The sequence below is a fragment of the Rhinoraja longicauda genome, chromosome 13, assembly GCF_053455715.1.
Source record: "Rhinoraja longicauda isolate Sanriku21f chromosome 13, sRhiLon1.1, whole genome shotgun sequence".
In the NCBI taxonomy this organism is placed as follows: domain Eukaryota; kingdom Metazoa; phylum Chordata; class Chondrichthyes; order Rajiformes; family Arhynchobatidae; genus Rhinoraja; species Rhinoraja longicauda.
Window position 1 is genome coordinate 1,876,716 of NC_135965.1, and position 19,586 is coordinate 1,896,301.

A 19,586-nucleotide genomic window follows, 5' to 3' on the forward strand; every position below is an offset into this window, starting at 1 on the left:
TGGTTATTTACCAACATGTACTGAATAAAGCTTACAATACCTTTCTGCACACAAAATTTAAATGATTCAAACGGTACCGTAAACAAACTCGATGATGCGACTGGAAAAAAGTTTCAAGCCTCAATCAATAAATCATGTGGCCACTTCATTGTCTTTGAGGACTGACATGCATACAACAGTTTCAGTTCCTTGTTTTTTCAAGGCCAGTCAGGGCCTGACCAGTTCGATGGATCTGGATACGGATCTGTCCATATTTTCCAGAGATGCTGCCTGACCTGCTGAGTTACTCCAGCACTATGTTCTTTTGTGCGTTAACCTCCATCTTTAGTTTTTTGTTTCTACCTGTGTTACGCCCAAGCCTAGAGCCAGCCATCCAGTGGAAAGCTGCCAAGGATCTTATCAAGAAACTGCCAAGAGGTCACCTTCCACTCTCTCCATATGCTGTCTGACCCGCTGAGTTACTCTGGCACTGCATTATGCTCAAGTTTTCAGCTTCCGCAGTTCCACGAGTCTCCAGATAAGGAGCAAACTTAGTACAGACTGTCTGCACTAATATAATACCCGTACACCAAATGACAGTTGCAGTAGGATTTCTCTTGTACTCCATTTCCCTTGAAATAAAAGCCAGGATTCCATTAGCATTCCCAATTTCCTGCTGCATCTACATGTCATTCAGCCCTGATGCAGGGTCTTGACTCTAAACATTAATATTTCCTTCCCTGCCCCCACAGATGCTGCAGAACCCACTGAGGTCTTCCAGCAGCTTGTCATTGAAAGTATACAATTCTGGAAAGGACCAAACTGTGCTATATTATTCATTAAAATATTAGAATGTGGAAGCGCTTTGATAGTTATAGTAATCCTGATGCGAAGGCACCAAACAACTGCAAAATGTAGTGTATAATTTTAAAATGGTACCTATAGAATGCAATGTTCTTGTTAAGAATTCCCAAATAAATTTTAAAATCAGATAACTTACCAGGCTCTTTACTTGGATCTCTCGCATAGCCTCGATCTCTCTCTTCAGTCATGCTGGCCACACGTCTTACTGGTTCTTGAGAATTTCGTCGTTCCCGTTCCCTACTTCGGTCATCTACTTCTTTGCTGTAGCTTCTCTTGGTAAGTGGAGGCCTGTTGCGGTCAGTCTTTTCAGATTTCTCAACGCGATCGCTTTTGTCGCCCTTTTCACTGCGTTCAATTCTGTCAAACCGATCACTCCTCTCACTTCTCTCTAAACGTTCATTTTTCTCAAACCGGTCTCCTCGCTCACGGTCACCTTTTTCACTTCTATCGCGACTTGAACTACTCCTGTTGAACATCCCAGAAAAAGAGATCCATGTTAAACGAATTGCGACTCAAACTCAATTTCAACACATGATTTTTTCCCCCCCATTTGGTTGCAAAACAGATGAGTGTTCAATTGCGGTCACCCTGCTTAGGAAAGAAAGAGCGCAGGGAGGATTGCCAGGACTCCAGCACCTGAGCTTATAAGGAAAGGTTGAGCAAGCTGGAACTTTATTCCTTGGAGAACAGCAGGCTGAGGGGTCCTGAGAGGTGTACAAAATCACAAGGGGAATATATAGGGTAAATGAACAGCCTTTTATCCAAGCACAGGGAAATTAGTTTGTACATCTTCCTGTCTCCATCCTCCCTGAAGTCCACTCCCTCTACATTGCATTGAGTCCACTCACTCCACAACTCCTTGGTTCATTCATCCCTTCAAACTCAACCCACCCAGTCCCCCAAAACCACACGAGATCAAACAGCAGCCCATCACATCCTCACTCACTTCCATCCAGAGCCTCTTGCAACCCCTCCAAGATGTGACAGTGGTTCAAAAGCACTTCTTCAAACATCATCTGCTGCATTTGTTGCTCTCGATGTGGCGTCCTTTACATCAGCATAAACCAGCCGACTATTTCGCTGAACCGTCTGCCAAGCCCTGCTGAATTGCCTGGTTGCCAACCATTTTACATCCTCTTCCTATTTTGATCTCTGTCCTTGATCGCCTCCATTGTCAGAGTGAGGCCACACGCAAACTGGGGGAATGCATCTCAAATTCCTCTTGGGTAACGTACAGCCCACATTGTCTGAAAAGTGTCTAATTTCAATTAACCTTTCTTTCTCCTTCCACCATCTCTCCCAGCCAGGTGCGACACACTTCTCACACCCCGAGTCACTAGGTTCCTTTCCCCTCCTTTGTACATTCATCTCCCATCTTCAAAACCCCCATTTCTCTGTTAACCCCCCTGCTCCTTCCACCAGTATCCCTCCCGCTAGTGTTACATTTTACTCCTCTTTTCTCGTGCGACAATCTTTTGTCTCCTTTTCACCTCTAGGTGTCATTTCTTCCGCCCATCAGCCCAACCCCTCTCATCTGTATTCTCCCATCACTTGCCAGATTTTGTCCCGTCTCTCCCATCACTTGCCAGATTTCTGCCCCTTATTGCAAATATCTGAATGGTTCCAACTCAAAACATCACCTGTCCAATCCCTCCACAGATGCTCTCTAACCCGCTGAGCTCCTCCAACAATGTGTGTTTATGTTCACAAATCCACTCCGAAAAATACGCTGCTTCTTACCATACTTTTCCTGATGCAGCTGCAGACACCGCCATTTTACTGCACACAAAGTTGCAAGACAGCCCATCTTCTGGGAAGGCAACCTCATCCAATGTAGGGGTTGCCTCCATCCCTTAAACTCCCAAAATTATTTTCAAATTAAGCAATTCCAAAATAGCACAAACACTACATAGTGCATTCAATGTATTTCTATTGCTGTGCACAGATCAGTGGAATTCCAATACAAACACAGATTTATATATAAACCTCTAGTAATCAATTTCATCAACTTGCCTGGCCACCACTCTTCGTGCATCAAAATTATCTGTGGATGAAGACTGCTGGAGAGCTGAAAATCTATTTAATGTGGCTGTCTTTCCTGAATCCACACCTAAATACACAAATGGGAAATAGCTATATAGTTTACAGTGAACATTTATAAACCAATATACTGTTAATTATTCTTGAGCAGAATGTTAACAGAATAAGCACTGATCTAGCATGGGGAATACCACATATTCAGAGGTTAATTTACAAAGGGATACAAAAACGCAGCTTCACCTGGACTTTGAATCATTGTCTAACGTTATTTAAGTGGTTAATAAGAATGATACAAGGAAGCTTTCCCTACACCTGCAACATGCTCTTTCATATGCTCATCAACTTGCCTTAGAGGGAGTACAGAGAAGGTTCACCAGATTGATCCTTGGGATGGCGGGACTTTCATATGAGGAAAGACTGGATAGACTGGGCTTGTACTCGCTGGAATTTAGAAGACTGAGGGGGGATCTTATAGAAACATATAAAATTCTTAAGGGGTTGGAGAGGCTAGATGCGGGAAGATTGTTCCCGGTGTTGGGGGAGTCCAGAACCAGGGGTCACAGCTCAAGGATAAGGGGGAAGTCTTTTAGGACCGAGATGAGAAAACATTTCTTCACACAGAGTGGTGAGTCAGTGGAATTCTCTGCCACACAAGGTAGTTGAGGCCAGTTCATTGGCTATATTTAAGAGGGAGTTAGATGTGGCCCTTTTTGCTAAAGGGATCAGGGGGTATGGAGAGAAGGCAGGTACAGGCTACTGAGCTGGATGATCAGCCATGATCATATTGAATGGCGGTGCAGGCTCGAAGGGCCGAATGGCCTACTCCTGCACCTAGTTTCTATGTTTCTATGTTTCTCCCTCATTTCTATTGCCGCTTTCTTACATTAGCAGTTAATTTATGTTAACCAATTAATCTACCAGCGCATCCTTAGGACGTGGGAGAAACTGGAGCAAAGTGAAGCCCCATGCAGTCACACGATTGCGCAAAATGCATACCGAGAAGAGCTGTCATGGCTGAACACAGATCCGTGAAGCAGTGGCCCCAGCAAGGGCGCCCTTTGTCCACACGAGGTATTTTTCAGCACGGTGATACTATATTACTCTAACACTGTCTTTGTTTGTAAATGACTATCTGCAGTTCCTTAACGTCTCGATAACTGTTTCTATATTGGCCAGAATGACTTTCCTAAAATGGTTAAATCTTGATGTTACCTGCATCACTGGGCTTGCTTCCAGATCCACCACTGCTCCCTTTAACCCAGCCACCAAGTCGACCAGCTGGTGCCAGCACTTGATTGTTGTAATCTATGGCCCCAGCCGCCTGTTTAAGAAAAACAGTTTGTGTGGGTGTGGACAGGGGATAGAATTCAAGTACCAAATACCATTTCCATTTGATATTTTTAAAGCAAGTTGCATTTCAGGAGACCAATCCCTTACCTTAGTAATCTTACTTAGCCTACTCGTATCAATAGGCCTGCTACTTTTAGCAATCGGCACTGTATTCCACCCAGCTTCATCAGCTCCTTGACTTCCTCTACCACCTACAGACAACAATATTTTGTAATTGAAAAATGCATGCTGTTATCATAATACCCAAGTCAAATCACACACACGACTAGTTTATAACTTGCTGGCAACATAAGCAATACTGCCTTATGGTTACATATGCAATTTAAGCAGGAGATCAAGAATGCCAAGATTCCAACAATGCCTTTTTAAATCAGCAAGTCCTGTAATACTAAACCAATGCTTTTTTAAAAGTTTAGAGATACGTGGAAACAGGCCCTTCGGCCCATCAAGTCCATGCCGAACAGCAATTCCCATACACCAGTATTATCCTACACACACTAGGGACAGTTTACAATTTTACCAAGCCAATTAGCCTACAAACCTGTATGTCTTTGGAGTGTGGGAGAATCGAAGCAAACCCATGCAGGTCACGGGGAGAACATACAAACTCCATACAGATAGCACCCGTAGTCAGGATCAACCCCGGGTTTCTGCCGCTGTAAGGAAGCAACTCTACTGCTGTGTCATCGTGCTACCCAATGCATACGAGTTCTGGAAAACTGGTAGGTATGATGAACAATTCTGCTTTACGAAGGTTGGATCACAACATAGATTAGCTCTCAATCATATGATTATTGGGAAGCACCCTGTTCAGGATGTATAGATCTTTGAATTAATATCCAACATCAAGCAAAAATAGTGACACGGGAAATAACTGCAGTAAAATATACCAAATTCCAATGACAGGCTTACGGATTAAGTGGGTGATCCTAAATACAATTTATATGAAGCCAAGATTTAGCTGGCAGAGAATGTTTAAAATTCATAAAGTTTCTAATTCCAGAATAATGTCTATAAATACAATAAACATTTGCATCACTATTAAACTCACCTGTACTACCGCTGCTTCCAGTATTTCTCCTTTTATCCTGTTTAAATAATAGTTGTTGTTGCACTTTTAAATGCTGTTGCTGTTCTTCTATCTGAGCTTCTCTGTGTATCTGTTCTAATGTCTTGGGTCCTTGATCACCTCTTCGAGGCACCCAGTTATTCTGGAAACAAGCAGTTCAACAACAAAACATTTAATATCATGGATAACATTATTTTCCACCCATCGTCAAAAAAATGACTACAATTTAATGAATTTATTATGGGGAACAAGGAAATGGCAGACCAATTGAACAGGTACTTTGGATATGTCTTCGCTAAGGAAGACACAAACAATCTCCCAGATGTACTAGTGGCCAGAGATCTTAGTGTGACAGAGGAACTGAAAGAAATTCACATTAGGCAGGAAATGGTGTTGGGTACTGTTGGGACTGAAGGTTGATAAATCCCAGGGCCTGATGGTCTGCATCCCAGGGTATTTAAGGAGGTGGCTCTAGATGGATGCATTGGTGGTCATTTTCCAATGTTCTATAGATTCAGGATCAGGATTGGAGGGTAGCTAATGTTATCCTACTTTTTAAAAAGGAGGGAGAAAGAAAGGGAATTATAGACCAGTTAGCCTGACATCGGTGGTTGCTGGAGTCAATTATAAAGGAAGAAATAGCGGCACATTTGGATAGCAGTATCAGGATTTACGAACGGGAAATCATGCTTGACTAATAACTAGGAAAATGGACGGGGGGAGCCAGTGGATGTAATGTACCTGGACTTTCAGAAGGCCTTTGATAAGGTCCCACATAGGAGATTAGTGGGCAAAATTAGAGCACATGGTATTGGGGGTAGGGTACTGACATTGATAGAAAATTGGTTGGCAGACAGGAAACAAAGAGTGGGGATTAACGGGTTCCTTTCATAATGGCAGGCAGTGACTAGAGGGGTATCGCAAGGTTCGGTGCTGGGACCACAGCTCTTTACAATATACATTAATTATTTAGATGAAGGGATTAAAAGTAACATCAGCAAATTTGCAGATGACACAAAGCTGAGTGGCAGTGTAAACTGTGAGGAGGATGCTATGAGAATGCAGGGTGACTTGGACAGGTTGTGTGAGTGGGCAGATGCATGGCAGATGCAGTTTAATGTGGATAAATGTGAGGTTATCCACTTTGGTGACAAGAACAGGAAGGCAGATTATTATCTGAATGGCGTCAAGTTAGGAAAAGGGGAAGTACAACGAGATCTGGGTGTCCTTGTGCATCAGTTACTGAAAGGAAGCATGCAGGTACAGCAGGCAGTGAAGAAACCTAATGGCATGTTGGCCTTCATAATGAGGGGAGATAAGAATAGGAGCAGAGGTCCTTCTGCAGTTGTACAGGGCCCTGGTGAGACTACATCTGGAGTATTGTGTGCAGTTTTGGTCTTCAAATTTGAGGAAGGACATTCTTGCTATTGAGGGAAGCAACGTAGGTTCACAAGGTTAATTCCCAGGATGGCTGGACTGTCATATGTCGAAAGAATAGAGCAACTGGGCTTGTATTCACTGGAATTTAGAAGGATGAGAGGGGATCCTATAGAAACGTATAAAATTATAAAAGGACTGGACAAGCTAGATGCAGGGAAAATGTTCCCAATGTTGGGGGAGTGCAGAACCAGGGGCCACAATTTAAGAGTAAGGGGTAGGCCATTTAGAACAGAGATGAGGAAAAACTTTTTCACTCAGAGAGTTGTGAATCTGTGGAATTCTCTGCCTCAGAAGGCAGCGGAGGCCGATTCTCTGGATGCTTTGAAGAGAGAGTTAGATACAGATAGCGGAGTCAAGGGATATGGAGAGAAGGCAGGAACGGGATACTGATTGTGGATGATCAGCCATGATCACAGTGAATGGCGGTGCTGGCTTGAAGGGCCGAATAGCCTACTCCTGCACCTATTGTCTATAATTTCAGTCAAGACAAATCCAACACTTGTGGAAACATACACATTGACACTATGGAAATATTACTCGAGAGAAATTGTGTCATAGCTTGTTCAATGGCTTTTTTGTTGGCTGTGTTATTCAATACATAATCAGGGACACTAACTAGGACAAAATGGTTTTCATGACTACGACGTGGCATTAGTTAGATAAAACCCGAACGATTTAAATGTTGAACTTTGTGAAATATGTTGCTTTTTGTGACGATGCATTGTCTGCATTCGTAAGTAGTTAATGTTTCCAAAGATGCTTCAGATAAATTGAGATTCAACAATATTTTGTTTACACAGTACATCAACACGGATATGGGTCATTTACTACCTTAGTCAATGGAACTCACTTGTCGCAGATCAATTACATCCTGCACCATAAAGCGAATCCTAGATGACGTTTTTTTTTCTTTAATTATTTTTCCCATTTGGTTAAAATATTGATCCATCCTAGGCTATAAAATACAAAGAGGTAACTTTTTCTGTAGAAAACAAATACCTTAAGAACAAAATATATCAATTCTATCAAATATTTAAGCAAACATTTCTCATACTTACTTTGGCTTTTTCAAAGTCCAAATCTTTGCCTATTGTTGTTAACAACCTACAAAGGCACTCTAATGATTCCTGATCATGGTTCTTTAGCAGCTTCACTATACAGTCATGCATAATTGGCTCTGTCAACATTTTCAGTTTGAAGAGTTCACCAATAAATTTGATGTTGCCTAGTGATCGTCGCCTGGCTTTATCTCTGGCATTCTTTAACTGCTCTTGAAGACGAGTTTTTTCTTCAGACTGAAATGGAGATTGTAATTATAATATGATTAAGCATACAGGTTTAAGCATAAACGCAACTCAGTATGGAGACACACATTTTATATACAGGTTGACTTATCCACAAAAACATATCCCTGCAACATTAGACAGGAGCCAAACGAGACATACCATTAAGAGTATCGCAGCAATTGTCATGTATATTCATTTGTATTGTTGATGCAGGGGCCATTCAAAATTATGATTTTAAATCAAGTCATGACAAAACAACTGGATCACTCAGTCCTATCTGGTTCAAAGGCTTCTAGTGGGACCAATTTCCACTATTCTTACTCAGAATTATATTGAACTCCAAATCCGTACAATCAAACAATCATAAGTATCCTGAAATGGCCCGTCAAACAAACCAGCTACAACAGACCTCAACATTAAAGCACAATAATTCAAACAGATGGACGTATCAAATAAATTGGGTAGCAGATATAGCACTCAGCCAAAAATCATTTCTACAACATCCTTGTTTACTCGTAATGAGCCAAAATTTGGAGAGCTGGCTATAGACTGTCAAAGTCTGACAGCAAAATTCACCAGATAACCTTCTAGATAACATCTTAACTACAATGCACGACAATAATCCCAGGCCATATCTTTACCCATCAGTGATGCCGGCGAACAGATCTTAGATACATGGATACATAGAAAATAGGTGCAGGAGGAGGCCATTTGGCCTTTTCGAGCCAGCACCTCCATTCAATGTGATCATGGCTGATCATCCACAATCAGTACCCCGTTCCTGCCTTCTCCACATATCCCTTGATTCCGCTAGCCTGAAGACCTCCATATAACTCTTTTGAATACATCCAGTGAAGCAGGCAGAGAATTCCACAAATTCACAACTCCGTGTGAAAACTTTTTCATCTCAGTTCTAAATGGCCTACCTCTTATTCGTAAACTGGGGCCCCTGGTTCTGGACTCCCCCAACATCGGGAACATATTTCCTGCATCTAGCATGTCCAATCCCTTAATAATTTTATATGTTTCTATAAGATCCCCTCTCATCCTAAATTCCAGTGAATTTAATCGGAACATTGACTCAGGACTGTACGGAGTCAAATTGGGGACAGGGAATCTTTCTGTCATTTATCATTCTCGGGGGGGAGAAGGCAGTAACAGGGTACTGATTGTGGATGATCAGCCATGATCATATTGAATGGCAGTGCTGGCTCGAAGGGCCAAATGGCCTACTCCTGCCACCTATTTTCTATGTTTCTATCCTCCCTTTGCTGATGAGCCATTACATCCTGTCAAACCCATCGAGAAGCAGCATTAAGGACACAATCCAGTCCAATGCAGACATGAAGCCCTACTGGTAAAGGTCCACCACCAATTTTTCTGGAAACACTTTTAATCCGGATAAAATCACGAGAGCACATTTGAAATCCCCTTGAAAATGTGATGCCTAGGCCAGGTGAGGTGAGGCGGCCGGCCGGCCTCATTGGGACTTCTACGCCAATCGGTGGGTCAAATATGATCCTGCCGCCCGGGCTCTGGAACTCCGGCCTGGACACAGCCAGCAGATCGGTACCATTAGCCGATTTCTGAGGCCTACATTATCCCTTGATTCTGCTAGCCCTCAAAGCTCTCTCTAACTCTCTTTTGAATACACCCAATGAATTGGCCAGTGTCTCGGTGGCCTCTGCAGACCGTCGGACTCCTCTTGGAAGCCATGACCCCTGTTGGTCTGGCAAAACGGATAATGCAGAAAGGCTTTGAAACAAAGGGTGCCAGAAAATCTGTGGTGTACCTGCATGTTCCTGTCATGTGCACTGCGATACAGTGAATAGCTTGGGTTGCGTACTATCCAGTGAAATCCTAGTACACACGAGTAAATCAAGCCATACACAAGGACAACAGGTAGTGCAAAGAGAAACATACTAGAGCACAAAATATTATGTTACAGCATTGCAGCTTTACAGTTGAAGATAAAGTCCAACAACTGTAATGGGGCCACACCTAGTTTGCAGGAGGGCTGTTCAGTCGGCTGATTACAACTGTGTACAGGCGACATCTTAATCTGGAGGTATGTGCTTTCACACTTTTGTATCTTTTGCCCAATGGGTGAAGGGAGAAGTGGGAATGACCGGAGTGAAAAAGATCTTTGAATACGTCCAGACGTACAGGTATGTAGGTTAATTGGCTGGGTAAATGTTTTTTTTTTTAAATTGTCCCTAGTGTGTGTAGGATAGTGTTAATAGTGTTAGTGTGCGGGGATCGCTGGGCGGCGCCGACTTGGTGGGCCGAAAAGGCCTGTTTCCGCGCTGTATATATATGATATGATATGATATGATATGATATGAATACCCTGGAAACTTGAAGCTCTTGATCCTTTCCACCTCAGCACTATTGATGGCATTTGGAGCATATACTCCAACCTTGCTACCGGAAGCTAATAATTCACTCCTTCATCTTGCAGATATTGAGGGAGAGGTTGTCGTCTTGACACTGCTTCACTAAACTCTTGATTTCCTTCCTGTACATCTCCGGCCCACCACAGTGATATCATGTGCATACTTGTAAATGCAATTAGAACACAATATGGCCGTTACAGGACACCAGTGGAGGATATTCTGTTGCCACTGATTGTGGTCTATGGGCCAGAAAGTCAAGGATTGAGTGGCAGAGGAGGGTGCTAACTGCGAGGTCCAAGAGTTTGGAGATGTGTCTGCTTGAGATTATGGTGTTGCAGACAGAACTATGATCAATATTGAGTCTGGCATAGATGTCCTTGTTATCTAAATGTTCCAGCGAAGAATGTAGTGCGAGGGAGTTAGCACCTGTTGTGGCCCTGTTGCTATGTCGCGGTTCATGGTTGCCTGGTAGGCTGGAGGAAATGCACGCATTGCACAACCTCTCGAGGCACTTCATGGTGGATGTCAGAGCCACTAAGGCATGGTAGCTTGCTTTTAATTGTATGACCAGTATGCTTTCATCAGGCAGATTATTTGCTGGAACTCAATGGTAGCAATCTCACCAAGTCACCAGGCAATAGGTTCAAGGCAACCTTCTGAGAGAAATCTTGGTTGATTCTTCAAAAGGGTGGCGTAATCCATTCAACAAGTGATGAAGCCACTAAAACAGAGGGCCTGACTGCCCTCATGTGGCACTACACTGAAATGCACCTTTCCTTGCCTTCTGGTCAGCAGATTTCTTACAAACAAGGCCACTACTTCATTGCTGATGTTGTTTTATGTTCTATAATAACTCATATTTTATTTACTTAAACTTATGGAGGTCAAAATCAGGAAGTAAGTGCTCCATTTTCAACTCTTGTGGTCAAAGCAATGTTAATACAAAGACCAATAGCTGTTCACTTAATCAGCTTGTGGCCACCTGCAGAGCACAGATGCTAAATGATAAAGTGTCAAGAATTTTAGATAACATTTTACTTTCCCACACATCAACTAAAGAAATACTATGGTGCACTATGGATCTTAGTAACCATCTAAATTAGTTACATGGAATTATTTAGATTCCAGCCAAAAAACCTCAAAAGATAGATATTAGCAAAACTATTCTAATAACTCTGCCATCAAACCTGCATCTCAACCACAAATCCCAGGTCTGCACTCAAGACTTTGCATGGCTAGCCATATTTAAAAGGCAATAGCATAAATGCAAGGAACAGGCAATAAACTGTATTTATAGGTCAGAGAACAGAGAAAGCCCTCCATTGCCTATAAAATTGGGCTGCGAGAATCTTACCCAGCTGCTATCGCCAGTTCCCTCAAACTCACATGGAAAAATTAGTTTGAGCAAGGGATCAGGAACTGACAACCAGCTGTGAAACTTAGACTAGATGGAAAAAGACCAAGTATTGGTGAAATGATGAAAGTACATTTTCTTCTACAAATTGTGCGGCACCATAAGTCAGACCTCCAGAGGATATTATAGAGGCATTCCCTTTTAGACTGCTTCTTCCAAATGATAAATTATGAATTCAAAAGACTTCCAGTGCAATAAATGGGGTGATCTGCCCTATGATGTCGAAGATTACAATCAAAGTACACCTCGATCTTCAATGACTGAGCAGGCGTGATTCTTGTCTGAAATGCAGCCTCATTGAGTGTAGTGGATCGCAGTTGCAGCGTACTATTCAAGGATTATGACATTACATCAATGACATCTACATTTCATATAATGTAAAAGCCTGTTGGTGTCATGAATCCCCATTTGACACCTGATCATTAGTCACATTGAACATCCCCGGTGAAGTGATGCAGGTCCTTAATATAGGTTGCAGTATCCTATTTCACCAGTGTAAAGCCAAGTCATCAGAACTATCCTGTTTACTTTGAACTTGGGCTACAGACTAATGCCCATCTTGTCCAAGTAGTCTTCACTGAGTTTGCATTATATTTCTGCAACTTATCCAGACGTTTTGGTTATTCTCCCTAGCTCAGAGAATGTTACAAAAAACAATGGAGGTTAAAAATTGTGACAGGGTAAGAATAAATGAAAAAACATTTCAAATGGAGCAGTCTTGAGTGGTATTCCACATCCATTCAAGTTTGGTGCCATTTGGGCTTGGACCTCTTATCAGCACGACTGACCCAAGCAAACAAAAATAATTTTTAGGTAGGGCATAAACAGAAAATTACATGGTTGAGCAGATTGCAGTTCCGGCAATATATTGGTAGCAAAGTAAACGGCTAGACTTCTGAAATGTTGAAAAAGGAAAAGCACTGAGATAAGGCAAGAACTATTGCCAGAAACATACAGAGGAGGGAGGACGGGTGGTGTCAAGAGGGAAGGGAATAGGTGATTGGAGCAATACAAGAAACCTATAACGGTCAAGATGGCACATTCAGAGAGGAGGGACAAAGAGAAGGGAAAGGGGGACTCCATAGATAGGAGTGATGGGGTGTACTGGGAAAGAAGATTAGAAAGATCCCTCTTTAGAAAGAGCATTATATATTAAGCTAAGAATGAAATAAGAATGGAGAAGAGTAGCAAAGGTAACACATTGGTTTTGGTAAGGAACACAGAACTGAGAAACAAAAGCAAGAAAATCATGTTTTGTCCTTATAGCCATAATAGGGACTCGATTGGAAATTCACTTCCAACTCTGGGCACATTTTAGGAAATAAATAATCCAAGATATGAGGAAGCAAATGCTGAATATTCACCCTAGACCAGAGAAGGCTTCACGGCCATGTAGGATTGAGTGTAAACGACGACAAAACCATGTTGCTACACCAAAAGACAATGGCAGAAACGCCTGAAATTAAATTCATAGATTTCAGGTCATTTGCAAACCACAAATTTGAGTACCCACTGGTGTAATGCAGTGAGGTGTTAATAATCCAGGCACGATATCTACAAGCATAATGGAAGCAGAATGAATAACTTCAGAGAGAATAAGAATTTGCAACGGTGTGTGAAAATAGCAGGGAGTGGGACTAACTTGATAGCTTTTAAGGGCTACCAGGTGCCAGGTGCAATGGTCAAATGGTTCCACAAAGATTTTACTTATGCCCCAAGGCTTGTTAAATGCATGTGATACTAAGCAACAACAACTTTGAACAGCTGATAAATTATTGGAGAAACATTTTCTTGTTGTTCATAGGAACAAGCATGTATGAGGAAAACTGAAAATTCAATTTACAAAAATAAAGTTGGTAACCAAGGAACCAGATTAGAACATAGAACATCCTCAAAGCTAAACACTCGTCGAAGAAGGGCCTCGACCCGAAAGATCACCCATTCCTTCTCTCCAGAGATGCTGCCTGTCCCGCTGAGTTACTCCAGCATTTTTTGTCTCTCTTAGAATATAGAACAGTACAGCACAAGAACAGGCCCTTCAGCCCACAATGTCCATGTCGACCATGATGCCATCGTTAGCATTAATCATTTATCTGCAAACTTCAAAATGTAAGCAATCATCCAATGTATGATTAATAGCAAATTAACTCTTATTCTGTAATTGTTTAATACTGACAGTGTTAATGGATCCAAACATATTATGCATCTTAATTACTGCAGGAGGAAGGAATAGAAACACTTCTAAAATTGGAGGAAATAGAAACATGCAATCCCCAAACCAAAATTATTATTTTTTAATTTTAAAAAGTTCATTACCATAACTGAAGCATCAATTTCCTTCTGTTTTTTGTCTATTTCAGCATCATCATCTTTATCTTTCTCAAATTCCTTCTGACATCTGTTTAATAGCAACTTCCGGAAATTTACAGTTGCTCCTGGCTTGTCAGGTATTGGAACTTTCAGCTGTTAAAAGAATGCGTTAAGTTATAAAAAATGAAAATCCAGTAAGAAATTAACACTCTAAACCATAGTGTGCACTATCATGCATTCATGGTTTTTAATAACTAAAATCAGTGCAGCCAATGTTTTACAATCAACAATATCATTCCCTATATAAAATACAACACAGGTGGTAAACTGAAATATTAATCGCAATTTGATTTTGCTTTGGTAACTGTTAAATTGGAGTAAACAGAAAAGCATTATTTCTGGATCGAAAATATGGAATCTAAAGTTAAATCAGCGTCGATCTGCATTTTTCGAGCTTGAAATTCAAATTTTAAATCTATTAAACCCCAAAGACATAATGAATATCTCAAGATAAATATTTGTGCTGGAGGAAAATAATATTCATTCATCACAGCAAAGGTTTAATCTAACTGGTATGCTAATTTACTGCTTTCAAAACTCTTCCAAAGTCACAATTGTACTTCAAAATATCAGTAGGTACTTACAGTTGTAAGACAGCGGCACATGTTGGCATAGGCAACAGAGAAGTTTGGTTCTGAAATTGCTTTTTCAAACACCAGATCAATAACACCTTTAAGCCTCTCTTCATTATCAATTGTCAATTCTGCAACTTGTTTCATCAACTGCTGGAACATCTGTGGTGTCAGTTTGTTCAAAATACCGCGCACCTTACGGAACAGCTCCTAAACCAGAACAAAAAAAGTTGCATTCATCTGTGTTGACATGAGCACAACAATCACAGGAATAACATTGCCATACTTTTTTTCTATTGATTCTTGCAACATTCAAACTAGGTACTACAATTTATGACGTGCATAATCACAGTATCCGATCGTAAGAATTTGACGGTGAAGGTGGTGGTGAGTGTTATTCATGTAGCAAGTTGTGGTCAAAGGGTAACTTTAAAATAGGGGGCAGACAGATTTTTCAGTGGGTCGGAGGCATTTCTGGGCTTAGCAAAGCACAGATATTCTTCACGGAGGGAACAGAGCTAGGAAGGAGATTTAGCGCCAGCTACTTGTTCAGAAGATAATGCCCAGTACAAATCACAAAACTCAAATTAAATCCTTGCCAAAAAGGAACCTGCACTTATTAAGAGGGAGTTATAATTATGGTAAAATCAAAAAATTTAAAACATATTCCTAGCCTTATATGTGCGTTTTTCAAAATTATACTGATCCATAAGCTTAATAGCATTGATGTACAGAGATCTTGGAATCCAAGTCCATAGCTCCTGGGCGTGGTAAAGGCGACGCATGGTATGCTTGCCTTCTTTGATCGGGTATACAGAGTCAGAAAATTATGATGCAATTCTGGTCGCCCCCATTATAGGAAGGAAATGGAGGCTTTGGAAAGGGTGCAGAGGTGGTTGACCAGAATGATGCATGGATTAGTGGGAGACATTGGACAGACTTGTATTCTTTTCTCTGGGACACCAGTGGTTGCAGGGAGACCTCCTAGAAGTATATAAGTAGGACTTTATTCCTTGGGTGAGGGGTGATCTATAGAAGTGTATAAAGTCATGAGGAAAATAGATAAGGTGAATGCACAGAGTCTTTTCCCCAGGGCAGGGGAATCAAGAACGTGAGGGCATGGGTTTAAGGTGAGAGGGGAAAGATTTAATAGGAACTGGCTGAACAACAGTTTCACAGGTGGTGGCTATATAGAATGAGCTGTCAAAGTAGTTGAGGCAGATACAATAACATTTGGATACGTACATGGAGAGACAAAGGGATATAGACCAAAGGCAAACAAATGGGACTAGCTTGGATGGGACATCTTGGTCGGCATGGACGAGTTAGGCCAAAGGACCAGTTTATGCGTATGACTATGACCTCAAGTCCATTGCAAGACTACAATTATCTGTGGTAACTATCAGCATAAAGGCAATACTTCCAGGGCCCAGCCCACTCTCTCGTGCATTGAGCTATCTGTAACTTTTGACAGCTGTCAAAATGGCATGCCAAAGATGCCACATTGCCCAGTATTCAAACAATTGGACTATAGTGCAAGAATAGTTTGGCAGAAATGAGAGCAAATATTGCTGATACTGAATATATCTGGCAGCAGTTATATTCAGATCTTACTACCAAAACTAGTAATATTCAGCCATTGTATAACGTCAACAATTTCCCTAAAATCAGGGAGTCAAATTAGCATTAAAAATTCATAATAAATGAATAAATGAAATTCATAATAAATGAATTTTTCCCTAATCTCCTGCAGTTACCTTCTAACATGATCAAAGTCTGCCCTTCAGCCACTTTAATGATGGGTGTTTATCATTAAAATGAATGCCAAGGTTACAGAGGCGAGGGTATATCAACACCCATTACAAATCTAGAAAATCTAAAAGCGTAAAAGTGTAAAAGTGCGTCAACAATTTTGCCACATGGTTACCTGTGTTTTTATCAAATCTGAGTCTTCCTCATCAGATGGCTTCTTCACCGCTGGTTTCCAAGCATGCTCTGCCTTCTTAAGTTGTATGTCGTCATTTAGGGATACTGTTGCAATAATTTTGCGAGGCTCCTTTCTTTGGCCTTGTTGAGATCTTCTTGGGCCTACACCTGAAGGCTAGATAAAACAATGAACATACACACAATTGGTCTTTGAGGAACAAATGTTTCCATCGGGCTAGCTCTAAACTACTAATTCAAATCTGGTACATAATAAAGAGGCAATTCTGAGTACACTTTAAAAGTAGGTTGTGAAACAAAATTATGAGGCATCATCTCTTTGAAGCAAGCAATTTAAAACAAGTTATAATATTCACAATGAAGGACCCCGTGTTCCCATATATTTGGCTTCAAGGTTAGGAATAGGATTAATTTCATCACGCCTGCTTGCCAGTGCTTGTTCAGCATTCAGCCCAAATGAGGAAAAAGCACAGATAAGCAATAACATATCACATTGCCATTTAGCTTTGGAAATAACTCGCTAAACGTGATTGTTAACCACTTGGTTATAGAAGATGCAAGGCCAGAAAGTAAAGCTAAGCGTTAGGGTGATCAAAGGTGAGCGCCAGTTAAGAATCCTATTTTGTAGGGTTTAAAAAAAAAAAAAAAACAAGTTACCTAGTTGTGGGGGCAAGAGATCAAATTGCCCAGGGATGAGACAAATTAGGTTGGGTTAAATTACGTTTCTCCTTGCTTCAGTTTCCTCCTCCAATAATAGAAAGTCAAGATACTTATAACCATTCTGTGAGTGCTTTAAATACGTGGAAAGCTAAAACAAAATTTGACTACATCCATCAAGCCTAATGTGCTATAATGTCCTTTGCATTGTAAGGACAATAAACATAAACACCTGGCAATCAAAAAAGTTAGAAGCTTTCACTAATTAAAGAATGTTCCAAGGGAACTTTAGAATATTATGTTCAGTTTTGGTCACCACGTTATAGGAAAGATGTTGTCAAGCTGGAAAGGGTGGAGAGAAGCTTTGAGGATGTTGCCAGGACTGGAACTAGAACAGGATTGAAACTACCTCCTCCAGCAGCTCCAGTCCTGTTATGTGGGGAGAGGTTGAGCAGGCTAGGGCTTTATCCTTGGAGTGTAGGAAGATCAGGTGCACAAAATCAAAAAGGAGTAGATCAGGTAAAAACACAGAAACTTTTGCCAAGAGTAGATACTATAGAGAACTGGAGTGCATAGGTTTAAGGTGGGGGTTATGGGGAGGGGAATATTAAATAAGAACCTAAGATGTTACCCTTTTTTTTAAACACAAAGGGTGGTAGGTATCTGGAACCAGCTGTAGTTGATCGCAGTTACTGTCGCAATTTTTACGAAACTTTTGGACATGTTTATGATTTGTTTAGATGTACATGTGTCAAAGGGCCTGCCTGTGGCCACGCCGTATGACGCTACAAACTAAAAGCCAACAAATTCTCATGATCTGATAATCTTCTTACATGCCACATTTTGGCCTCGCCTCCTCTCGTCCAGCTTTCTTCTCGCCCACCCCTACAATCAGTCAGAAGGACCCGGATCCAAAATGTCACCTATCCATGCCCTCCTGCAAAGCTGCCTGAGCCGCTGAGTTACTCCTGCCCTTTGTGTCTTACTTTAAGGTATTTGTCTTCCTGAAGTGTTTAGTGATACAAAGAATTTGGTAGCCTGCAGAATTTTAATTATACCAAGCAGAAGGCTTTCAAAATTGGCACCTGTGCTCAAAAGCTCATACGCAAGATGCCACCACCTTAAAATATTAACGGTTAACATTGATTATGATTTCAAAAGTTCAACTTACTGGCCCTCTTCCAATCTGCTGCCGCCCTATTTGCGCAAAGGACGGAGTGAAGTCTGGTCCACAGTTCATATTAGCCAGCCTGCTTGGATCAAGAGGACGAAGAGGAGTCTTGTTTGCCTGTATAGTAGAGAAAAAAAAAATCAAACACATTAATAGTTAATAAGTAGAACACAATTTAAATGACCGATAAAAGCAAATACAAATCAAAAGCAATAAATAAAATTCAAACTTTCTGTCATTATCAAGGACGAGGAAAGTTTATACATGTGTAAGGAGGAACTGCAGATGCTGGTTTAAACCAAAGATATGGACACAAAAAGCTGGAGTAACTCAGCGGGCAGCATCTCTGGAGTGAAGACAAAAGGGTCTCGACCCAAAATGTCGCCCATTCCATCTCTCCAGAGATGCTGCCTGTCCCGCTGAGTCACTCCAGCTTTTTGTGTCTATCGAAAGTTTATACATACTACCCAGAGATGCCCAAACTTGTTTCAGGACCATTTTCATCTTGAGGCGAGGTTACAAGCTGAACTTGCTACACACATTAGTTATGATGAATATTCATATGCCTGCCATATAAAATGGCATACACCACTCGTTTGACTTCACCTGAACAAAATTCATAAGTGCAGGAAGGCTGCTATTGAGGAGTCTGGCAACCATCTTCCTCCTCCAACTTACAACCTTCACTGATCACCCACTCCTCTTGCTCTTTGATGATACAAAGTCCCCCTTCCTTGATCACATGCCCTGCTTCACATCTCTCCAAATTCTTCCCTAGCCAACCACCTGCAATGCATCAAGTTTCCAAGCACTGGCCTTGATGCCTTGCATATTGACCCCCCCCTTTATCTTTCTTAAATCAGGCAATAACAATGACTGGAGATTGGAGCAGTTACATTTTCAAGAGTTGTCATGCTTTTATATTTTTTAAAAGCAGGATAAACATAATACTGTATTTCAAATCCTCAATTTATTTGGATGTGGAGGTTGATAGAAAAACAGAGGAATTACATTACTCACCACGGGCAGAGTAT

The 19,586-nt window shown here is 41.2% G+C and overlaps 1 protein-coding gene across 6 annotated transcripts in view; it reads right to left on the bottom strand.

Moving 5' to 3' along the window:
• The window catches only part of eif4g1a (eukaryotic translation initiation factor 4 gamma, 1a), a 114,572-nt gene that overhangs the window by 16,770 nt on the left and 78,216 nt on the right, over positions 1–19,586 (bottom strand). For all 6 annotated transcript variants that reach the window (XM_078410180.1, XM_078410185.1, XM_078410184.1 and 3 more), the window contains 11 exons: positions 18,553–18,669; positions 16,708–16,881; positions 14,793–14,990; positions 14,155–14,301; positions 7,801–8,037; positions 7,593–7,697; positions 5,285–5,444; positions 4,321–4,424; positions 4,096–4,204; positions 2,857–2,953; positions 980–1,308 (listed from right to left, as the gene is read on the bottom strand). In XM_078410180.1, coding sequence (XP_078266306.1) covers positions 980–1,308; positions 2,857–2,953; positions 4,096–4,204; positions 4,321–4,424; positions 5,285–5,444; positions 7,593–7,697; positions 7,801–8,037; positions 14,155–14,301; positions 14,793–14,990; positions 16,708–16,881; positions 18,553–18,669 — 1,777 coding nt within the window. The remainder of the gene's footprint in view (positions 1–979; positions 1,309–2,856; positions 2,954–4,095; positions 4,205–4,320; positions 4,425–5,284; positions 5,445–7,592; positions 7,698–7,800; positions 8,038–14,154; positions 14,302–14,792; positions 14,991–16,707; positions 16,882–18,552; positions 18,670–19,586) is intronic.